The sequence below is a fragment of the Postia placenta genome (genome assembly GCF_002117355.1).
Source record: "Postia placenta MAD-698-R-SB12 unplaced genomic scaffold POSPLAscaffold_4, whole genome shotgun sequence".
NCBI classification, from domain to species: Eukaryota; Fungi; Basidiomycota; class Agaricomycetes; order Polyporales; family Adustoporiaceae; genus Rhodonia; species Rhodonia placenta.
In genome coordinates this window covers 798088-815680 of record NW_020169835.1, presented here as the reverse complement: position 1 = coordinate 815680, position 17593 = coordinate 798088, and the positions used below count along the sequence as shown (strand labels likewise).

At 54.0% G+C, this 17593-nt stretch overlaps 5 protein-coding genes across 5 annotated transcripts; 2 read left to right on the top strand and 3 right to left on the bottom strand.

The window, feature by feature from the left end:
- Positions 1–2535: 2535 nt before the first annotated feature.
- POSPLADRAFT_1179643 (hypothetical protein) lies at positions 2536–6197 on the top strand (the record flags this gene model as incomplete). The annotated part of the gene is made up of 8 exons (XM_024488688.1): positions 2536–2751; positions 2820–2910; positions 2967–3168; positions 3224–3573; positions 3631–3958; positions 4018–4201; positions 4232–5230; positions 5303–6197. 8 exons carry the CDS (start codon positions 2536–2538, stop codon positions 5837–5839), a joined length of 2907 nt encoding a protein of 968 aa, XP_024340834.1. The 3' UTR covers positions 5840–6197.
- On the bottom strand, positions 5433–7449 carry POSPLADRAFT_1065418 (hypothetical protein; the record flags this gene model as incomplete). The annotated part of the gene is made up of 6 exons (XM_024481943.1): positions 5433–6241; positions 6295–6485; positions 6537–6616; positions 6668–6916; positions 6975–7329; positions 7357–7449. The coding sequence occupies 6 exons, from the start codon at positions 7447–7449 to the stop codon at positions 5878–5880; spliced, it is 1332 nt and encodes a 443-aa protein (XP_024340833.1). The 3' UTR covers positions 5433–5877.
- Positions 7450–7590: 141 nt separating this feature from the next.
- On the top strand, positions 7591–9479 carry POSPLADRAFT_1137807 (hypothetical protein; the record flags this gene model as incomplete). Its single annotated transcript, XM_024484836.1, has 8 exons — positions 7591–7943; positions 7992–8141; positions 8197–8289; positions 8337–8419; positions 8470–8609; positions 8660–8852; positions 8906–9038; positions 9092–9479. The coding sequence occupies 8 exons, from the start codon at positions 7591–7593 to the stop codon at positions 9477–9479; spliced, it is 1533 nt and encodes a 510-aa protein (XP_024340832.1).
- Positions 9433–12941, bottom strand: POSPLADRAFT_1179638 (hypothetical protein; the record flags this gene model as incomplete). The annotated part of the gene is made up of 11 exons (XM_024488687.1): positions 9433–10398; positions 10460–10591; positions 10646–10851; positions 10908–11132; positions 11197–11305; positions 11346–11446; positions 11564–12149; positions 12272–12560; positions 12610–12633; positions 12685–12765; positions 12823–12941. 11 exons carry the CDS (start codon positions 12939–12941, stop codon positions 9661–9663), a joined length of 2610 nt encoding a protein of 869 aa, XP_024340831.1. The 3' UTR covers positions 9433–9660.
- A 335-nt stretch (positions 12942–13276) lies between these two features.
- On the bottom strand, positions 13277–16881 carry POSPLADRAFT_1179636 (hypothetical protein; the record flags this gene model as incomplete). Its single annotated transcript, XM_024488686.1, has 12 exons — positions 13277–14132; positions 14192–14323; positions 14375–14580; positions 14643–14888; positions 14956–15058; positions 15113–15204; positions 15320–15917; positions 16032–16314; positions 16370–16393; positions 16447–16481; positions 16535–16595; positions 16727–16881. The coding sequence occupies 12 exons, from the start codon at positions 16879–16881 to the stop codon at positions 13470–13472; spliced, it is 2598 nt and encodes an 865-aa protein (XP_024340830.1). The 3' UTR covers positions 13277–13469.
- Positions 16882–17593: the final 712 nt, after the last annotated feature.

Genomic DNA, 17593 nt, shown 5'->3' with positions numbered 1-17593 from the left:
AATGTCGACACCGTAACTCCATCGCCCTCGTACCCAGTCTATACCAGCTGCTCCAACAGGCTGTCAACGCGTGCATGCAACTATGCCCAGCATTTCGGCGCGGGTGCTTCGCGGTGCGCGATCGCTAGGCACGAGCTTCGAACCGTGTCTCAGGTTCGTCGCGATTGCGCAACCACGAAACTCTCGATCATCTCGATACGCCCTCTAGCACCGCGCATCAACATATAAGGCATTACCGACGTTGCGTCGGGCGTGAGGTCACCAGGGGGCACCGAGGCGTTGCCAGAGAAGCAGTCGACAATGTTGAGCCCCAAGTTGACGCGCCCCTGCACCCCAACCGGGTGTAAGTGGATCGTGTGACGCGTGCGGCGCGGGCATATCGACGATTTCCAACATTTTCTCGCAAGGACAAAATCACCGTATGATTATTGCTAATGTATGCGCAGCCTGCACATGTATGGCAATTGAATTACTGTATCAGAGCCCGGCTCAAGAAGACAACATCGTGACATCCTTTCAAGTACGGTTTACACGGAGCATTAGTAAAGCTGTCAAAAAATGTGTTCACACTCCAGACGCTCTTGGTAGCCACTTGTCCAGACATATTGACCGGACATCGGCCATGCAAATGCATTCGCTCGAAGGCATCGCGAGAAGAGACTACGCCGGCCTAGGGGATCGCGATAACATCAAGGTACGCCCCGCAACGAGAGGTAACAGCTCGACGGGCACCATCACGAAGCACGCAGAGACAGGTCGCTAAGCGAGATCACCGTCGATCCTGCAAGGCACAAGATAAGGACCGTTGGATCGCGCTCAGGCTGCCCAGAGAATTGCAGGCTTCTTTGACGAACGACGACTTCAGCCGCCAGCGTCGGGCGGGGAAGAACCAGGTAAGGGGAGGATATGGATAGTGCGTGCGCGCAGATGTCTGGCGTCCCATGCCAGTGGCGGCTGGCGCGGGCGAGATGGGAGTCTCGCCAAAGTCTTCAGTCTTACCCACATTCGTTGAACCGATAGGAAACGAGGGCCCTCTGGCCAGGCGCTGCCTGCAGTCATTTCGTCGGCTGGCTGTCACGGTGTAACCCCTGATTGAAGAGCCGAATGGTGCCAATGTTTTGACAGCGGTGGGAGTTAATCTGCCGTACGTACGATATCAAGTGCACGTAGGTTTGGCCTCGTGCCTGACGGCGTATTGCATAGAGGAGCATGCCAGCAAGTAGGGCTTTTGGCTGATAGCGGTAGTGATGATCAATATCTGACATTGCGTGGTATGCTGGCGTAGCGCTCCCAAGGTTCGTACTGTTTGCCAAAGACGTGCGGTGCCTCGGCACTGGCGCTTCGTGCTCATCAGTGTGGAGAGAGTGACGGTCAGCTGGGCCCTGTGCTCCTCTGCCAAGAACATGGAGGCAGGCACTGCTTCGTTCACAAGAATCTAGGGTGACGTTCTTGGAGTGCACGCGGGAGAAGAGAATGGATATCAGGACCAATCGCGAAGGGACTAGCTAGTTTACTTACATATATTCTATGAAGTAAGCCGGGTGGCAACACAACATTGCGCGCCTAGAGGTTAACAGAGGTGTGTGTGCAAAGCGCGAAAGCGGTCTTTACCTGCGCCCTGCACGGAGTGAGAACGGCGATCAGTGAAATTATTGCGAACATGAGAACGACACTACTGTGTTCGCACGTCAATAAAGCGTCAAGGCACTCACCTTAGCAATGTTGTTGTCAACAGTGTAAAGCATATGTCCGCACTGTTATAACGACATTCAAACAATAACGATGTGTCCTTGATGTTTTGTTTTCGCCTTCGCGTGTAGTTGAGCTATATGGAAGCATTGACCACGTCCCGCCGAACTATATAACACCTGCAAAAAGACGTGGGTGGAGATGTCACAGACTGGACAGGTGCAATTCTATAGGTGTTCTGGACGGTGATAGATCAGAGAGCATACTCGACGTGGGAATGCGCAGCATCCTGGTCATCTTGAGATAGTCGCGTTTAGGTTTTACCTGATGCTGTCCGTTTGTCATGTAGTCCACCCGCAATTGACCACTGAGAGCAAGTACGTGACGGCGACGCTGATATATCTATAAGGGAAATATCAGCCTAGGCGAGCGAACATCTCGTCTCAGTCTACAGGATGGCGACCACTCAGGTCTTCGTGACTTCAGAGTCTGCATTGTATACTGACGCCGGACGACGTTGAGGCGTGCTGGAAGTATCACGTAAGTTAAGAATCGATTGAAAAGCAGAACGGCGCTGAAGGGTCGGACGAAGGGACTCGGAGCAAGAAGCGCACTGCGGCGGTCGCGCTGCTCGTCGACGAACGACGCGAAAGTGGCGCGTCGGCGATCGAGCGCATCACGTGGCAGATCTCGATCTCTGAGCTCATCCACGACTACAGCGCCTGCTAATACACACTCGTACTCTCGTTCTTCTGAGTGCTCATCTCCCTTCCACAAAATTCATTCGTCATACTCACCTTTCTGCGACATACATTGTTGCTTGACTAAGCAGCTGCATCGGTGAAGATGACAAGCCGGCTCAAAAGGAAGCTGAACGACCTCGGCGTTGACCCGTCAAGCTCGAAGGCGAATGAATCCTTCTGCCTGGTACGTTATTATATGTGGTATACATCGTACCCCGGGAAAGCTAAAGACATGCGGGTCTGGCAGATTGGGACGCCACTTCCTCCGTTGGAAAAGTCGAAGGACACCGGGGAGTTCGTGCCGCTATGGAAGCAGGAGGTGCGTTACCTACCCCGTCCTCTCATTGCATTGCGGTCTTATCGTCAACTTGCTCATATCTGTGATAGGTCAGAGATGAAAAGGGGCGTCGCAGGCTACATGGCGCATTCACAGGTGGATTCTCCGCCGGCTACTTCAACTCTGTTGGATCCAAAGAAGGTACGCAGTCTGTGTATGCCTCTCCTACTTGGTTATCCAACCCTGCCGCCACTTAGGATGGGCACCATCTACATTTATCTCGTCTCGCTCCGATCGCGCGAAGGCGAAGGCTGCACGCCCAGAAGATTTCATGGATGAAGAAGATCTTGCCGAACTCCGTGAGAGTCGCAAGCTCGTCGATGAGAACGAGGAGATGGAGTTTGGTGATACGGAGGCCGAGCTGCGACGGCGGACAGGAGCGGAGGATTCAGAGAAAGAGTGAGTTCTGGCTAGTTTTACACTACTTCGCATTATGTTTAACCTGCGCATGTAGCCCAATGACGGCCGCGCTCGAGGCCTCGCTCGCACCTGCGCCCACGGACTCTATTGGTGCGCGCATCCTCAAGAAAATGGGTTGGCGCCTCGGCCAGGGCATTGGCCCGCGACTTACTTACGCACAACGCAAGGCACAGGATGCGGGATTTATGGACCCTTCACGCGAGACAGGTGGGGACGATGAGGAGGACGAAGAGGCGAAGAAACACCTATTCCCTAGGCGCGACACGTCTGTGCTGCTCGCGCCGCGGAAGGACAACTCTCACGGGGTGGGATATGTACCTGGAATGCGGCTGGAGGAGAGCGTGAGCGGTGATGCGGGCAGGTCTCAGGGACCGAGTTTGGCGGGTGCGTGCTCAATGTGTTCGTGCGGTTGTATGTACTCATATTCTTTGACGTGTGCAGCTGGCTTTGGCCTCGGCGCGCTGAACGACGCGGACGAGGACGATCTAGATGTGTATGACATGAGCACAGGTCGGCAGGGTCGATCGCGAATGGCGTTTGACATCATGGAGGAGGATGACGGGCGGGATATCACTATGGGCCCTTCGAGGCAATATGCAGGAACCCGACCATCAGTGAGTGTCAACCCATATCTGGCTATAAGGGATCGCTCTGACATCCTGCATGACAAGAAAGTGACCTTGGCGAGCGTGACACAGACGTTCAACGATGGGCGACCCGTGCTCAAGGGATTCGTGCTGTCGGACCGGCCTGTTGCTGAGGATCGATGGTGCGGACCTCCTGTATGCAAAATGATTGGCATTGGCTGATAACACGTATGCCTATCAGGTTCCCCCTACCCGAGATCCCTCCAGGGTGGAAGCCGAACCCGCGACGTGTCTGGGAGCAGGAGAAGAACAAAGAGAATGTCCAGGTTGTTCAACCCAAGCCGACACCGACGACGCACGCGGCATGGAAGGATAGCTTTATGTCTGCGGACGAGGTGAGCTGGCCTTCGCAATCCCTTCCGCTCGTGAGTAGCAAACTCATGTGACGTCTGCAGAGGGGCGCGATGCTCGGCGAGACCCCATTGCCCCAAAAGCCTCGTTCAGTGTTCGACTACATGTCGCAGAAAGACAGAGAGCGCCTCCAAAATATCAAGAACGCGCCTCCACCGCCCGCAAAACCGGCTCTCGCCTCCCCTTCGCCCGCTCCCGCACCATCCCGCCGCCCAGGCGAGATCTACGTTCCCGAACTTCACCCCTCCGTCGCTAAGGCTGCCTTGCATGGCTTCCAGCCCTTTACTGCGGACCCTGTCAAGCAATCTCGGTACACCGCATTTCTTACTTTCCAGGCCAATCGCACTGACTCGTCCGGCGCACCCACGTTGAGCCTCGGGCCGCTCCCACCCCAAAGCATCGAAGACTTCAATAAGGAGCTTGAGGATTATGCCAAGGCCGCGACAGTGTTCAAGCCACTCTCGGCTGCGATGGCGGGTCGCTTCCGGAGCGCCGCCATCGTTGAGTCGGGGCCCACGGTTGTCGAGGGGCTGTACCAGCCCACACCCGGGTCCGCCTCTGATTCTGGCACGAAGGAGGAGCAGGAAGAGGAGAAGGATGATGATCCACGCATGGGCGCGGTGCGGCTCGGGATGTATGGCCCGCTGACGCGCGAGGTACATCCCTGGCAGCCCGCGCGGCTACTGTGCAAGCGATTCGGCGTGAAAGATCCCGAGGTGGACATGAGCGGCGAGGTGGGCGGCGCAGGCTCAGAGTTCATGCCCACAGCGGCTGCCATGGGCGCCGGGCAACAAGGTGCGGGCGGAGCGAATGCTGCCACACCTTCGGCGACCACGCCCGTCGCCGGCACAATCACGGATGGTACGGTGAGCGGGGACGCGCCGCGGAGGGACGGTCCACGAGACCTGGCGAAAGTCGGCCTCGGCGACGATGAGGACCAGGGGCGGGACACGCTGACGTACGAGCGGCCTGCGATGAACATTTTCAAAGCGATTTTCGCCAGCGACGATGAAGACAGCGACGACGAGGATGCAGACGGTAATGTTGAAGATGAACCTACCTTGGATATTCCTGCGCGTGCAGTCAGCAGCGACGGAGGAGTAGTCAAGACTGAGTCGGTGCCATCACATCTTGCTCTGAGCAGCGACCCTGTTCCGTCGTATGAACCTCAGTCGAACGGTCCTGTGCCATTCTCTGGCCAGGCGGAGAAGGTCGACCTAGCATCCTTTAAGCCCACATTCGTGCCGCGTGCAGGCCGCGAAACACGCAAAGACAAGGGCAAAGGCACGGGAAAGAAGGACAAGGAGAAGAAAAAGAAGGCCAGTAAGGCCACGCTGTCGTTCGATGTCGAAGAGGACGGCTTCGGGCCAAACCTCGGCGCACCAATATCGCACAAGGAGAAGGAGAAGACGCGGGACAAGGATGGCGAGCACAAGAAGAAGAAGCGGAAGGAGTCAAAGGTGGAGGAAGAGGACGACAGCATGTGGGTTGAGGCGCCGCCGCCCGAGGTTGCGAAGAGCTTACCGGTGAACCCGCCACCTGTCGCTGAGCCTCTACCAGTTGTAGACACGGCGCCGAGTTCGCTCAATGGCGCAGCTGAGAAGCAGGCAGGTCCGCTACGGGGACGCAAGAGAGCCATCGACTTCATGTAGAACCCGTACACGTTCTCGATGTATCAATGGCGCACGACCTACTCGTCCTCCTCATCCTCGTCTTCGTCGTCCTTGCTACCCTCTTCTTGTTGCGAGACCCACACACCATCCTCATCTCCACTACTCTCATCGACATCGTCTACATCGCGTTTGCGCTTGCTATTCACCGCGTTTTTCGCGACCTCGCCGTCGGCCATGGCAAGGCAGGTTAGTCGGGTTCCCTTTGTGTCATATTCTGCTACAGGCTGCAGCACTACCTTCCCATTCGATGACGATGGGAGGGCTGCCATGTCATAGAGACGGATTTTCCCGTCCGACGATATTGTGCTGACAACTGTGGTTGACTGTCGGTCGGACGCGGAGTGGGGTAGTGCGATGGCAAGCGTTTCCACTGCTTTGACTCTGCTCTGCATTGTCACTTTTGCACAACGAGGGATAGTCACGATGGCACGAACCGATTGGCATGTCCGACCATTTCAGCGACGATCGTAGGCGTGGACATCACATCGAACGGGATATCGTATACGGACACTTTTTTGTCTTCGGCTGCTACGAGGAGGACCTCTCCATCACCAACGACTCGTTTGCAGAACTTTACGCTGTGTAGCCGTGATGGGTGAGTAATTGTGTGCAATAGAGACATGTCCTATGTGCCAATGTCAGCGAGACGCTACCCATGAAAAGAATAAGGACACACAGTATTGTAGATATCAATGGTAGATTGTGTCAGCACTACGAAGAGTGACCCATCGGTGGACCAACGGACCACCTCAGCCTCTGTATGCCATGTCAACATCCCGCGACCAGAACAAGCGTGATGAGACGTACCCTTTCCAAGTTTTGTACTCGCCGAGCCTTTGCCCCGCATCAGATCCCACATCCGTAGTGTTCTGTCCTTCCCTACGCTAAGTGCAACCTTTCCCGAAGGATGGACGGCAACAGAATTCACGCGGCCTTTATGACCTTTTAATGAGCGCAACACGGCCCAATCTCTGGCATGGAAAAGACACAGTGTGCCATCCTCGGAGGCCGACAGAAGATGGGATCGAGAGGGGAACTCGAGGTGTGTAATCGAGCCTGGCGATCTCGGAATTAATGGCAGGGATAACAGCAGACTTTGCGCAATGCAACATACCTTCGTGGTGCATGAGACCTCCAATCTCTTTCCGCCTGCGCAAATCCCATACCTTGACGATCTCATCTCCACTCCCGGTTGCAAGCCACTTTCCCCCTTGTGGCGATGCGGCAACGGCGCGTACAGAAGAAATGTGTGCGGGAAATATAAAGACAGGCTTGAAGGAAAAGGTGTAACTCGAGCCAGCAGCAGCAGAAGAGCCCTCAAGGCCGTAGAGCAACTTCTCGTATGAGCCAGCGATGATTTTGAACGTCGATGGTAGTGCCTCCGGCGTGTCCTCTTTCTTGGTCGTAGCTTTTGCTTTTGCCTTCCGCTTGGGTGAGTCCTCTGCATGTGTCGAGGCGCGCTCCTTGCCCTTCACGGAGACAACAGAATGAGGTACATGGTTCAGTCCTTCCGCCGCGGCTTTGAATAGTTTGGGCGCGAACTTGGCCCTCTTGTACTTTTGAGGAGCAGCAGCGACATTGGGCGACATTTTAGAATTTGGAATTTAGAGATCTGTGATTTCCTGAATGGGCGAAATGATATTTGTTGTTGTTAGGATCCAAAGCCCTTGGACAACAAAGCCAAATAACCTCTTATGCGCGCGTCAGCTAGACGCGTTCGTCGCGCGAACATGCTACGAAATGCGCGGCACGGTTGTTCTCATCTGCGACATTTAGGGTCAACTCGACGACATGCAAGTCAGATTTCCCATCTCTCAGGCTCGTCCTTGAAGGAGCTGAACACCAGTGTCAATGCTCTCGTCTACATTGCTTCTGATGGTTTTCCTGTAACTGGAGGACTACCTCTGAGCGGTTTCTCTGTAGCCGTCAAAGACAACATATGCACGTCCTCTATGCCTACAACCTGCTCCTCTGCTATGCTGCTTGACTTCATATCGCCTTTTGATGCTACTGTCGTGAAGTTACTCCAGGACGGCGGTGCGTACATTTCCGGCAAGACAAACTGCGACGAGTTTGGCATGGGGTGCGTACGTATTACTGTCAGAGTTGCCAGATCTCACACCCGACAAAGATCCTTGAACATGTACTCCGTGCACGGTCCCGTCATTAATCCATACCAGCCTCCAGACAGTAGTGTCTCCTGGACAGATCGTGAGCGTCGGTCTGCGGGCGGTAGCTCTGGTGGGAGTGCTGCGGCTGTTGCTGTTGGAATGTGTGATGCGTAAGTTTCTAGTCGAGTCAGCGGAAGCGAAGACTAATAGAGAGATGAAGGAAAGTGCACTCGCCACGGACACTGGTGGCTCTATCCGTCTGCCCGCTTCCTACTGTGGAGTTGTCGGCCTCAAACCATCATATGGTCTAGTCAGCAGGTAAGCGTACAGGACGTATGTTTACATCAATGCTTAGCCCGCGTTAGATGGGGGGTCGTGTCCTACGCGGACAGCCTGGACTGTGTCGGCGTAATGGCACGGACGGTACGCGATGTAAGAAAGACGTACAGTAAGTATTCATTGTTTCATGACGCCATTGGAAACTCTTTACGTTCACAGACGTCCTGTCGGTGTACGATACCAAGGACCCCACCGCTGCCAGGCCAGCTACAAGGCTTCGGGCAGCGGAAGAACGTGATAAACACCAGGAATACTCGCTAGACAGTCCACTCTCAGGACTGCGCATAGGTGTTCCTCAGGTGCCACCACACGCTCTGCCATCCCGTCGCAGTGACTGACTACCAGAAAGGAATACTTCCCCTCCGACATGGACTCTCATATCGTCCAACCTGTACGCCGCGTTCTAGAAACGTTGAGAGCGCGTGGAGCCTCCATTGTTCCCGTATCCCTTCCATCGACGCGGTATGCTCTTAGCGCTTACTACGTTATATCCAGCGCAGAAGCAAGCAGCAATCTTGCTCGATACGACGGTATCGAGTATGGTGAGCACGGCTTCCCCATTCATAGCTATAATCCCATCGAAACATCCTCTCAGGTACCTACATCGACCCGCCTCCCGGCACGGATAAAACGAAAACGGCGAAGGTGTATGCCCACTCGCGGTCCGCGGGTTTTGGCAAAGAAGTCCAAAAGCGGATACTCCTTGGCACATATGCTCTCACAGCGGAGTAGGTACTTAAAATGTTCTCCGGGTAGCTCGTTGATTGATCGATCGCGACAGTGCATTCGACAACTACTTCCTGCAGGCGCAGCGCGTACGCAAGCTCATATGCGCGGATTTTGACCGCGTGTTCTGTGTACCGAACGTCCTCAATTCGACGTCACAATCCAACCCCGATTTCACCGGTGTACATGTGCTCCTACATCCCTCTGCAATACGCACGGCGCCACGGTTACCCTCTTCGACTGATGCAGACCATGACTTGGGTGCATACGTGCAGGATGTCCTCACCGTGCCTGCGTCGTTAGCGGGCTTGCCCGCGATCAGCGTCCCGGCCGGACATGGAATGGATGCATGGCCGGTGGGTATCAGTATCGTCGGGCAGTGGGGTTGCGATGAGATGGTCATGGACGTAGCTGAGATATGTGAGAGATATAATACTACATAGTGGTGGGCAGTATTAGTTCTATCTACCCCGCAAAAGACATCACGTGTGGATATAACTATGAGTGCTCAGGGTAAGGTACTGTATTCGACAGACAACAGGCCGATACAACAACAACAGGTCAGGCAGCGCAACGTGCGGATCTTACATTGTTGAGGGCATGGGGGATATGGGTGTCTGGATGCTAGAATGAGAAGATGTTGGGAGTGAACCCGTTCTCCTGCGTGAGATTTTCGACGTTGTCGAGAATGCCCGTCTCCTGCATAAGCGACATCCACTGGTCACTCATGATGACGTCGCCTGAGAAGGCAGGCATATCCATATTATTGAACATCTCCATTGGCAGCTGCGCGTCGTAATTCTGTGGGATCTCCGGCAGCCCCTGGTACTGCGGATTGCTCAGCAAACTGTTGAGGAAGTCCAGATCGCCCTGCGGCAGGGCAGGGGTCTGCATTTCCGTGCCTGGAGGAGGCATGGCGGGCTCCGGCATTACAGGTGGCATTGGTGGCAACGTATTTGTTGTGGGAGCGGTGTGCAGGACCTGTGAGAGATCCGCGGTCTGGAAGGGTGACGATGTGGGGACCTGCGATAGGTACATCATCAGGCATGGGTGCACGTCGGGGGCGGGGGTACCGCCGTTCTCGCTGGGTGTTGATACGGAGGCTGACGGCGAGGGAGGGGAATGCGCTTGTGAGCTGGAAGTGCTTGTACTCGAGTCCTTTGGAGTCCCGGACAGCCCTCGTGAGCGTCGCTTTCTGGACAGTGCCTTGGCCGGCAGCACGCGAGTCTGACCACCAAAGATCGCGAGCGCATTCTGGTACTCCTCGGTGATCTTCGGTTGTGGAATTGATGCGGGATTATGACGGTCCCGATAACCTTGATATGCACCTGTCGCTCTCTCCTTCAGCCTAAGCAAGATCGGCTAGAATACGGGCACTTTCATAATGAACAAGTTAAGCACACAAAGCTCGCAAGCTACGCACCAGTCCTTGGCGAGCCCGGAGGGACTGATTGACGCCTCTCTGGAAAACCTCGATTGCGAGTTCAAGTTCCATGAGTGCACTTGGTGCCAGGCTCGATTGCGGCATGCGAGACACAGTAGCCCCGATAATGATCTATCAGGTTCAGACTATGAGATGTAGATTACGAGAATGAGCACACCGGCTTACTGCAGCAGAGAACGCATGGGTCCACATTCCCCAGAACCTACCGCAGAGAGCTCCGCACCGTTCGTGATGGTGGATGAACGACTTCAGAAGAATGGAGGCACAACGATTCGCTGAGAGGAAGGAAGGCGCGTATGGGCTGGATAGGGGGCTGGCTGGATTATCAAGCAGCGCCTGAGCGAAGAACGTCCTGTGAATGTGGATCATCGCTGTTCACAAACGTCCATGAGCGGAACATCCCGCGGCAACACGCGCATATACTCACTCAGGGAGCGATAATGCGACATCATGTAGCTCTTCATGCACAAAGATGGGTTGTTGTAATCGTCATCGTCTGGCCTTAGATACAGCTTGACAGCAGGGAGCTGTATTTGTCGTATTCTCCTGTCAAGGTCAAGAATAGTGGCATAACTCGGAGGCTTTGCAGAGAGCATGTTCTCCACGACCGGAGCATAGATCTCCGTCGCGAAGACCATCTTGAAGTGCCAAACTAGATTACACCACGGCGATCAGCGGGCCACGCAAACACAATACTTCGCGATCGGGTAACTCACATCCCTGGAGCGTTTCACCCGTTTCTGATACAGACTCCTCGTCATCAATTGGGAGTTCGCAGTCGATGTGCGCGGGACTAATGGACGGGGGACGACCGAGCGCAATGCACTATTGACCAGTGTGAGCCTACAATTGCAAAACCAGCGACAGAACGTGCATGAATCATCTCGAATAAACGTATCTCCCAGAATAGGTTCCGCCGCCTCTGCACGTTCTTCTCATCAAGATTCCATTGCTTGCTGTCACGATCTATGTCGTCATGAATTCTCGGTTCACACGACCGCGAGAGGGGCAATAACTCACGCAATCCGACCTGGTGCCATAACAATGTCAATTCCCATGCACTTCCATGATGTTATTGTCTACATACACTCTGTGCAAGCTTGACAGCAGAAGAGATCAAGGACCATGCACTCTCCACGCTGTAACGCGAGGTGCATATACTATGGTATGCTGCCATGAGGGAGACCGCTTGAACAGTCTCAATCTCGGGAGAGTCTAGCATAGATCGCAAGGACAGAGCAGCTCGACCCAACCGATAGTACTTCTCTGCCTCAGCACTACAAGCCGGGAGCGTCAAGTCGACCAGAGCGCCGATCGCCAGCACGAAGTATAGGACAGCCAGGAGGTGAGGACAGCGACCAGAGTCCAGCTCGGAGGGATGATGCCATTGCCGGGGACGACCAGTATTGACTGTAGTGTATATCGGCGTCATGATGTCATCTACCAGTTCGTCTCGCTTGATAGGTCTAAACCACCATGTGAAGTGAGCAATGTAGGCTTCACAGAGCGACCAGGCTCGAGGCCGGGGAGGTAGCTGAGCTTCTAGCCTGTCCAGTATTGCATCGTGACCGTCATCAACAATGGCAAGTGGGAAAGAGAGTCCGATATTCTCCAAATCAGCAGACATCTGGAGCATATCGCTGTCATCACCGTCGGGGGGCGTGTTCACCTATCAGCATAAACTGTAAATTGAAATCATCATTGCCGCTTGATGAGACACTTGCCAAGAACAAGGACTGATTATTTATAGATGAACATAACATACAATCAATGCATGTGAGAATGACTTACCTCCGAACCGCCCGACCGGCCAAAGTACTTTGTCTCGCCGTGGTCACCTATTGTGAGCGTTCCAAGAGCGTCGATTGACTGGGACAGCTTCTCTCTGGTATTTTCTTCATCCACAGTCCGGCGAACCTCGGGCCCAAACTTAATTGTCAGCAGCTCGTCCCGCAGTAACGGATGCCTCTCATTGGATATGCCGGCTTGGAAGAGAGCAACTACATCCTCGAGCTGTCGGATTCGTTCGCTCATTTCAGAGATCTTCCGATGCAATTGCTCGGTATCGGCGAGAATGAATCTTTAAACTGTTACATTTGTGGCGTCCACCCCAACATAGTAATGCTCACCTCGTCCCCTGTCCAGCAGAGAGACTACCTGTGCAACCGTGACTTCAGGCATCTCAAACATGGCATTCACGCAACATACCGTTGGGGCATATGGAGGTGCAGCCCCTGCGGACGCAGGATCCACAGGGAAGCTTCTTGTCACACTTGAGTTTCAGTCTGAAGTCATATAAAAGTCCACTGTGCTGCATTTTTAAATGACTCGTGCAAACATACCGCCTGCATTCTGCGCAAGAGATTTCGCCGCGGGCTCGTTTCACTTCAATTTCCTCATCATTGGGGCTGCTCTGCTTTCGTGCTGCCCGTCGCGTTTCTGTACCCCGCTCCGCCGGCATAGATATTGAAGAAGATAGTCCAGACGACGGATAGTGGTTTAGGAGACCTTCGGCCAATTAGGGGGATGTTGAGAATATATGGTCGTAAAAAGTCCGTTGCCGCGAGTCAAGTTGTGCGCATAATATGGGTCGACTGAGTTAGTAAGAGAGGAATGCAAGCGGGCGTGTAAAGCCGGCGTACTGTAGAGACTTTGCCCGGATCCCAGGAGCACATGTGCGGTGCCGGCGCTTCAAATGCCAATCAATCAGCAATGGAATGAAATCTCCGATTCACGCTCCGACAGAACATGCCGACTTGCCAATGGCAGGCCGCAGGGTCCTACAGTCCAGTGCATACATAGACGAAAATCAGATTACACATTTCAAAGCAGTGGAAGACATATGTGATAGCATATAAAGCCAAGCCCACGGTACACTACGTGGACCCAGAGATCGTAGAATGTCCAGCACAATTACATAGCCGAAGGCAGCTCACAACGTACGTACAGCGAAAGCAATCAAAGCGATAACAATTGTCCCTATGCGTTCTCATGGCCTGAAATTCCCGTCATCAAGACATCCCTCTTCGTGTATGAATGAGGTCCATCTCGCATCGAGGCTCGCGTTTCCTCGGGATGCGGGGTCGACAAGTTGGGTGTGAGGATACTGCTGTGCCGGTTGAGGCATGTGGAGTCCAGACGGACCGGGGTACACCTGACTCGCATGACGATATTGCTGAGCGCCGCCTACAGGCAGAGGTGATCCGGAAGGAACCATGTTTCCGGCATGAGGGAGCATGGTAGGGTAAGCGTGACCTTGATTCGTCCACCCATAGTCAGGCGCCGTCTGGGTATAACTACCGGCTCGATACCACGATGTTCCGGCAGGGACACTATACTGAGGGACATCAAGTTGCTGCGGCAGCCAATTGTTTTGACCGGGCGATGGGTATAGCTGTTCTTGTGGACGCGGAGGGGTATATGACAGGTGAGAGGATGAAGACGCGTTCTGGGAATGTCGCGACTGCATAGACCATTGTGATGACTGCTTGGCAGTAGACGCCTTCCGACCAGCGAATATTTCTAGCTGATCTTGATCCATCTCAGTCTTGACACGCTCTTGTTCGCTTTTGGGATCCAGAGCAACCGGCAGAGTGGGCTGAGCGGTAGCCAACGCATTCCGCGCTTTGTCTTGCAGCCTCAACAGGATCCCCTACAGAGCACGCATGGATGGTTACGCAATGGTACTGTGCTATACGGGATACAACTTGCCAAAGCCTTAGCAGCGCGGCGATTGTGCCGCCCCGCCTGCGTGAACAACTCACACGCTGAACTCAGCTCTATCATTGCCTCTGTAGCTAACGGCGATTGTGGACTTCGTGTGACGACCATCCCAAGAACCACCTGAAAACAAGCTCAGGGGACGGCCGCCGGCTGAGAATCTGATGCACTCACAGTTGCCGAGAATCCATATGTCCAGATGGGCCAGATACGCGAACAGACGCCAGGATATTGTGCATACTGCCCACGGATCATCTTTACGATAGTGCGAGCGCAGCGATACGCTGTGAGGTAAGAATGCGCATATTCACTTCTGACAGGATTCTTAGGGTGATCGATGAGAGCTTGCGCGAAGAAGGCGCGGTGTATATAAAGCAATACTGTAAAGAAAAACGTGCGTGGTCAGGGATTCACCTTTGCTCACGTCCCAAAACCCACTTACGGACTTCGCGCGAGTGCGCTGCTACAAAGTTTTGCATCGATGTAGCGATGTTGGTAGGTTCAATGTCGGGTGCAGATGCTGGTTCCAAGCCCTCGACAAGTGCAATTGCCCCAGGTGAGATCTGGAACTCACGTACTTGCTTGTCCAACTCCATGATAGTCTCGTAGGAGGGAGGCTCCGCCGCGAGGGTTTTCATGGCGACGTCCGCGACACATTGGAATGCAAAGTGGGTGAACCAGATCTCGACTGACGCGCGGACAGATACAACTGATTAGAGACACTTTCCTAGACCCCCGCCGAGAGATCCGCTTACAGTCTGATAGATCAAAATCTTTCCCTAGATTATAATCACCTCGAGGATATTTGCAGTCAATGTAGGTCCGTACGAATGACGGAGGTCTGCCAGTCGTAAGGCTCTACAGGGCCCGCGATCAGCTCCGGAGTGCTGATATATGGAGTTCGCCACTGACCTGCCACGAATCTGCCTGGAAGATATTCCAAAACACAAGGCGGCGTCTTTCGACCATGAACTTAGGCAAGTCCCATCTAGCACTATCCCGATCTATCGCCGTAATCATTCGTCAACCTAATCAGCTTGCCATACCATGCTCGACTTACGCAAGCCCATCTAGTCCGACACTGTCTCAGTGAGATGACCCACTCAGAAATGAACAGACGTACGCTCATTGCAACTGTACAGGCCAGCGTAACCATGCCCCAGGACACTGCCATGTCAGTGTCTCCCGACTCGTGTGGGTTTTCGACCATCGCAGTGTAGACGCTGTGCATATGGAGCACTTGGATTGTCATCAAGGATGGTTTCACCCAGACGGACTCCAGGCAAAGGGCCGCTCGCGCTAGCTGATAGAAGTGTGCCGCTTCCGCATTATATGTCTCTTGTTCGGGATCGCAGAGTGCGCCTGCTGCGAAAGTGAAAAGCAAGAGTGCTAAACTGTGAGCGCCGCTGTAGTCGATAGACGGAAGGGGTTTGTTGGCCTCCCTGTAGTAGAATGGTATCATCTCATCTACGAGTTGATCCCGGGGAAGGCTGCTGAACATCCAGCCTGCATGCTCGAGGAAAATATCGCCGAGGTAGCAGGCTCGTTCATACGATGGCAGGTAGCTCCGAATGAGCTCCATGATTGCATGTGGAGGGTCTAAAGGCGTGAACGGGAACGCATCTGAGAATCGTATCAACCCTTCTGGGGCAGGGCTGAGGGAGTCATGTCTATCAACGGGATCGCTTTCCCCGCCTGGGGACATGTTACTGTCGTTCTGATTAAGAGGTCAGATTATGGCGTAAGATGTCATGTAGAGAGATGCTCACTATGAGAAGATACTGTTCACCCTTGTGAGTGAAGACCCAAATGAGATGGATCATGAACATACCTCTACGCCTCCTGTGGGGCCAAAAAAGGTGGAAACACCAGAATTTGATATCGAGAGCATTCCGAAAGTGTCAGTGACATTGAGAGGGCTTGTCTGGGCTGGCTCCAGATCCGGAGAATCATCATCAGGGTCTACACTGGAAGCTCGGCCACCGGAGAGCAATGGATGTGGCTGGTTTGAGCACTTCGCTTGCAGAATGGCGAGAGCATCTTCCACTTGCCGTACCCGCTCACTCATCTTCGCTATTCGACGATGTAGATGCTCTGTGGCGGCCAACACGAATCTGTGCAAACCCTGTATTAGGTAAAACGACGAGGTGTAGGGTCGAAAGCTCGGACCGGGTCCCCTGTCCTGTGGCGAGACTTCCTGAACCTTCGATTAGATCGTCGAAACCTGCCTGAGAGAGAAAAAGGACACACCATTCGGGCAGAGCGAAGCACAGCCCCTCCGCTGAACGCGCGAATGAGTTTCGGTTTCTAGCGCGGGTATAACCCAAGACGCACCTGGCATGATTGGCATGGTATGGACTTGTCACAACGGATCTGAGCATTCCATAATGAGGCGCTGAGCAATCCTTCCAGTGTCGCCGTCGAGCTCACCTTCAATCTAGATTCGGACAGGTCAGGAAGACGAGTCAGTGTCAGGGGTAAGCTTGCGCTCCTCAAAAGCGCAGACTCGGAGTGCGATGATCGCACCTACGGCATTCCGCGCACGAGATCTCCCCTCTGCTCCGTTTCAGCTCAATTTCGCGAGCAGAGACTAGATCTGTTTTTAGCTCAGCGGACTCGTTACGTGTGGCACGACGGTGGCGAGCAGCAGCATTCAATCGGGGAGGGGACTCAGCAGGCATCAGGACGAGGGAGAAAGACCGTCGAGTAGCGTTGGCTATCCCGGCTAAGCACTTTTGCTCCGCTGGGCACCTTATACTGGATCTCAGATGTGATCAGAAACCTACCGCGGGGCGTGGTTTGTGCGGCCTAGATTTCAGAACCTCTGCTTCCATTATAAAGCTAACCTTCTCCCCCTTCACCGTCCCCACCCTGAGCTGGTCATCCGTGTATATCCCGGAACAATGTCCCCGTTCACCCATTCAGGCTGGCCCGCCGGCAAGAGTGAACGGGTCCAGATGACATGTCGCCAAAAACAACATTGCCGCGTGCATGATTCAGCGTTTAAATGTTCAATCGCAGCGGCGTATGATTATGATTCATCTATCGTGACCCCCGTTCCCACTATAACATCCAGCGCGGACACTCTGTGCTCACTTCGATTTGTTTCAGACTCCACTGTGAGCATCGTTGACTGCGCAAGCTCCCTATGCAAGGGGAGAACGCAACGTCGTTCTCACTCCACGACCTAGGTTGGAGGTTGGTAATCCAGCGGGGCAAGCAGGGTTGCCTCAACAGGACTAAAATGGCAGATTGCAACTTCCGCCGAAGGGTGAGATATGTTCGGAGAATGTCACTAGTCCGCTCGTCCACCTTCGCGCCCCTGCAACGTGGCTGCCTGACTAACGTATCTTCGACCTGGGCTCTAAAGGACACCACACAAGTCTCAGACAC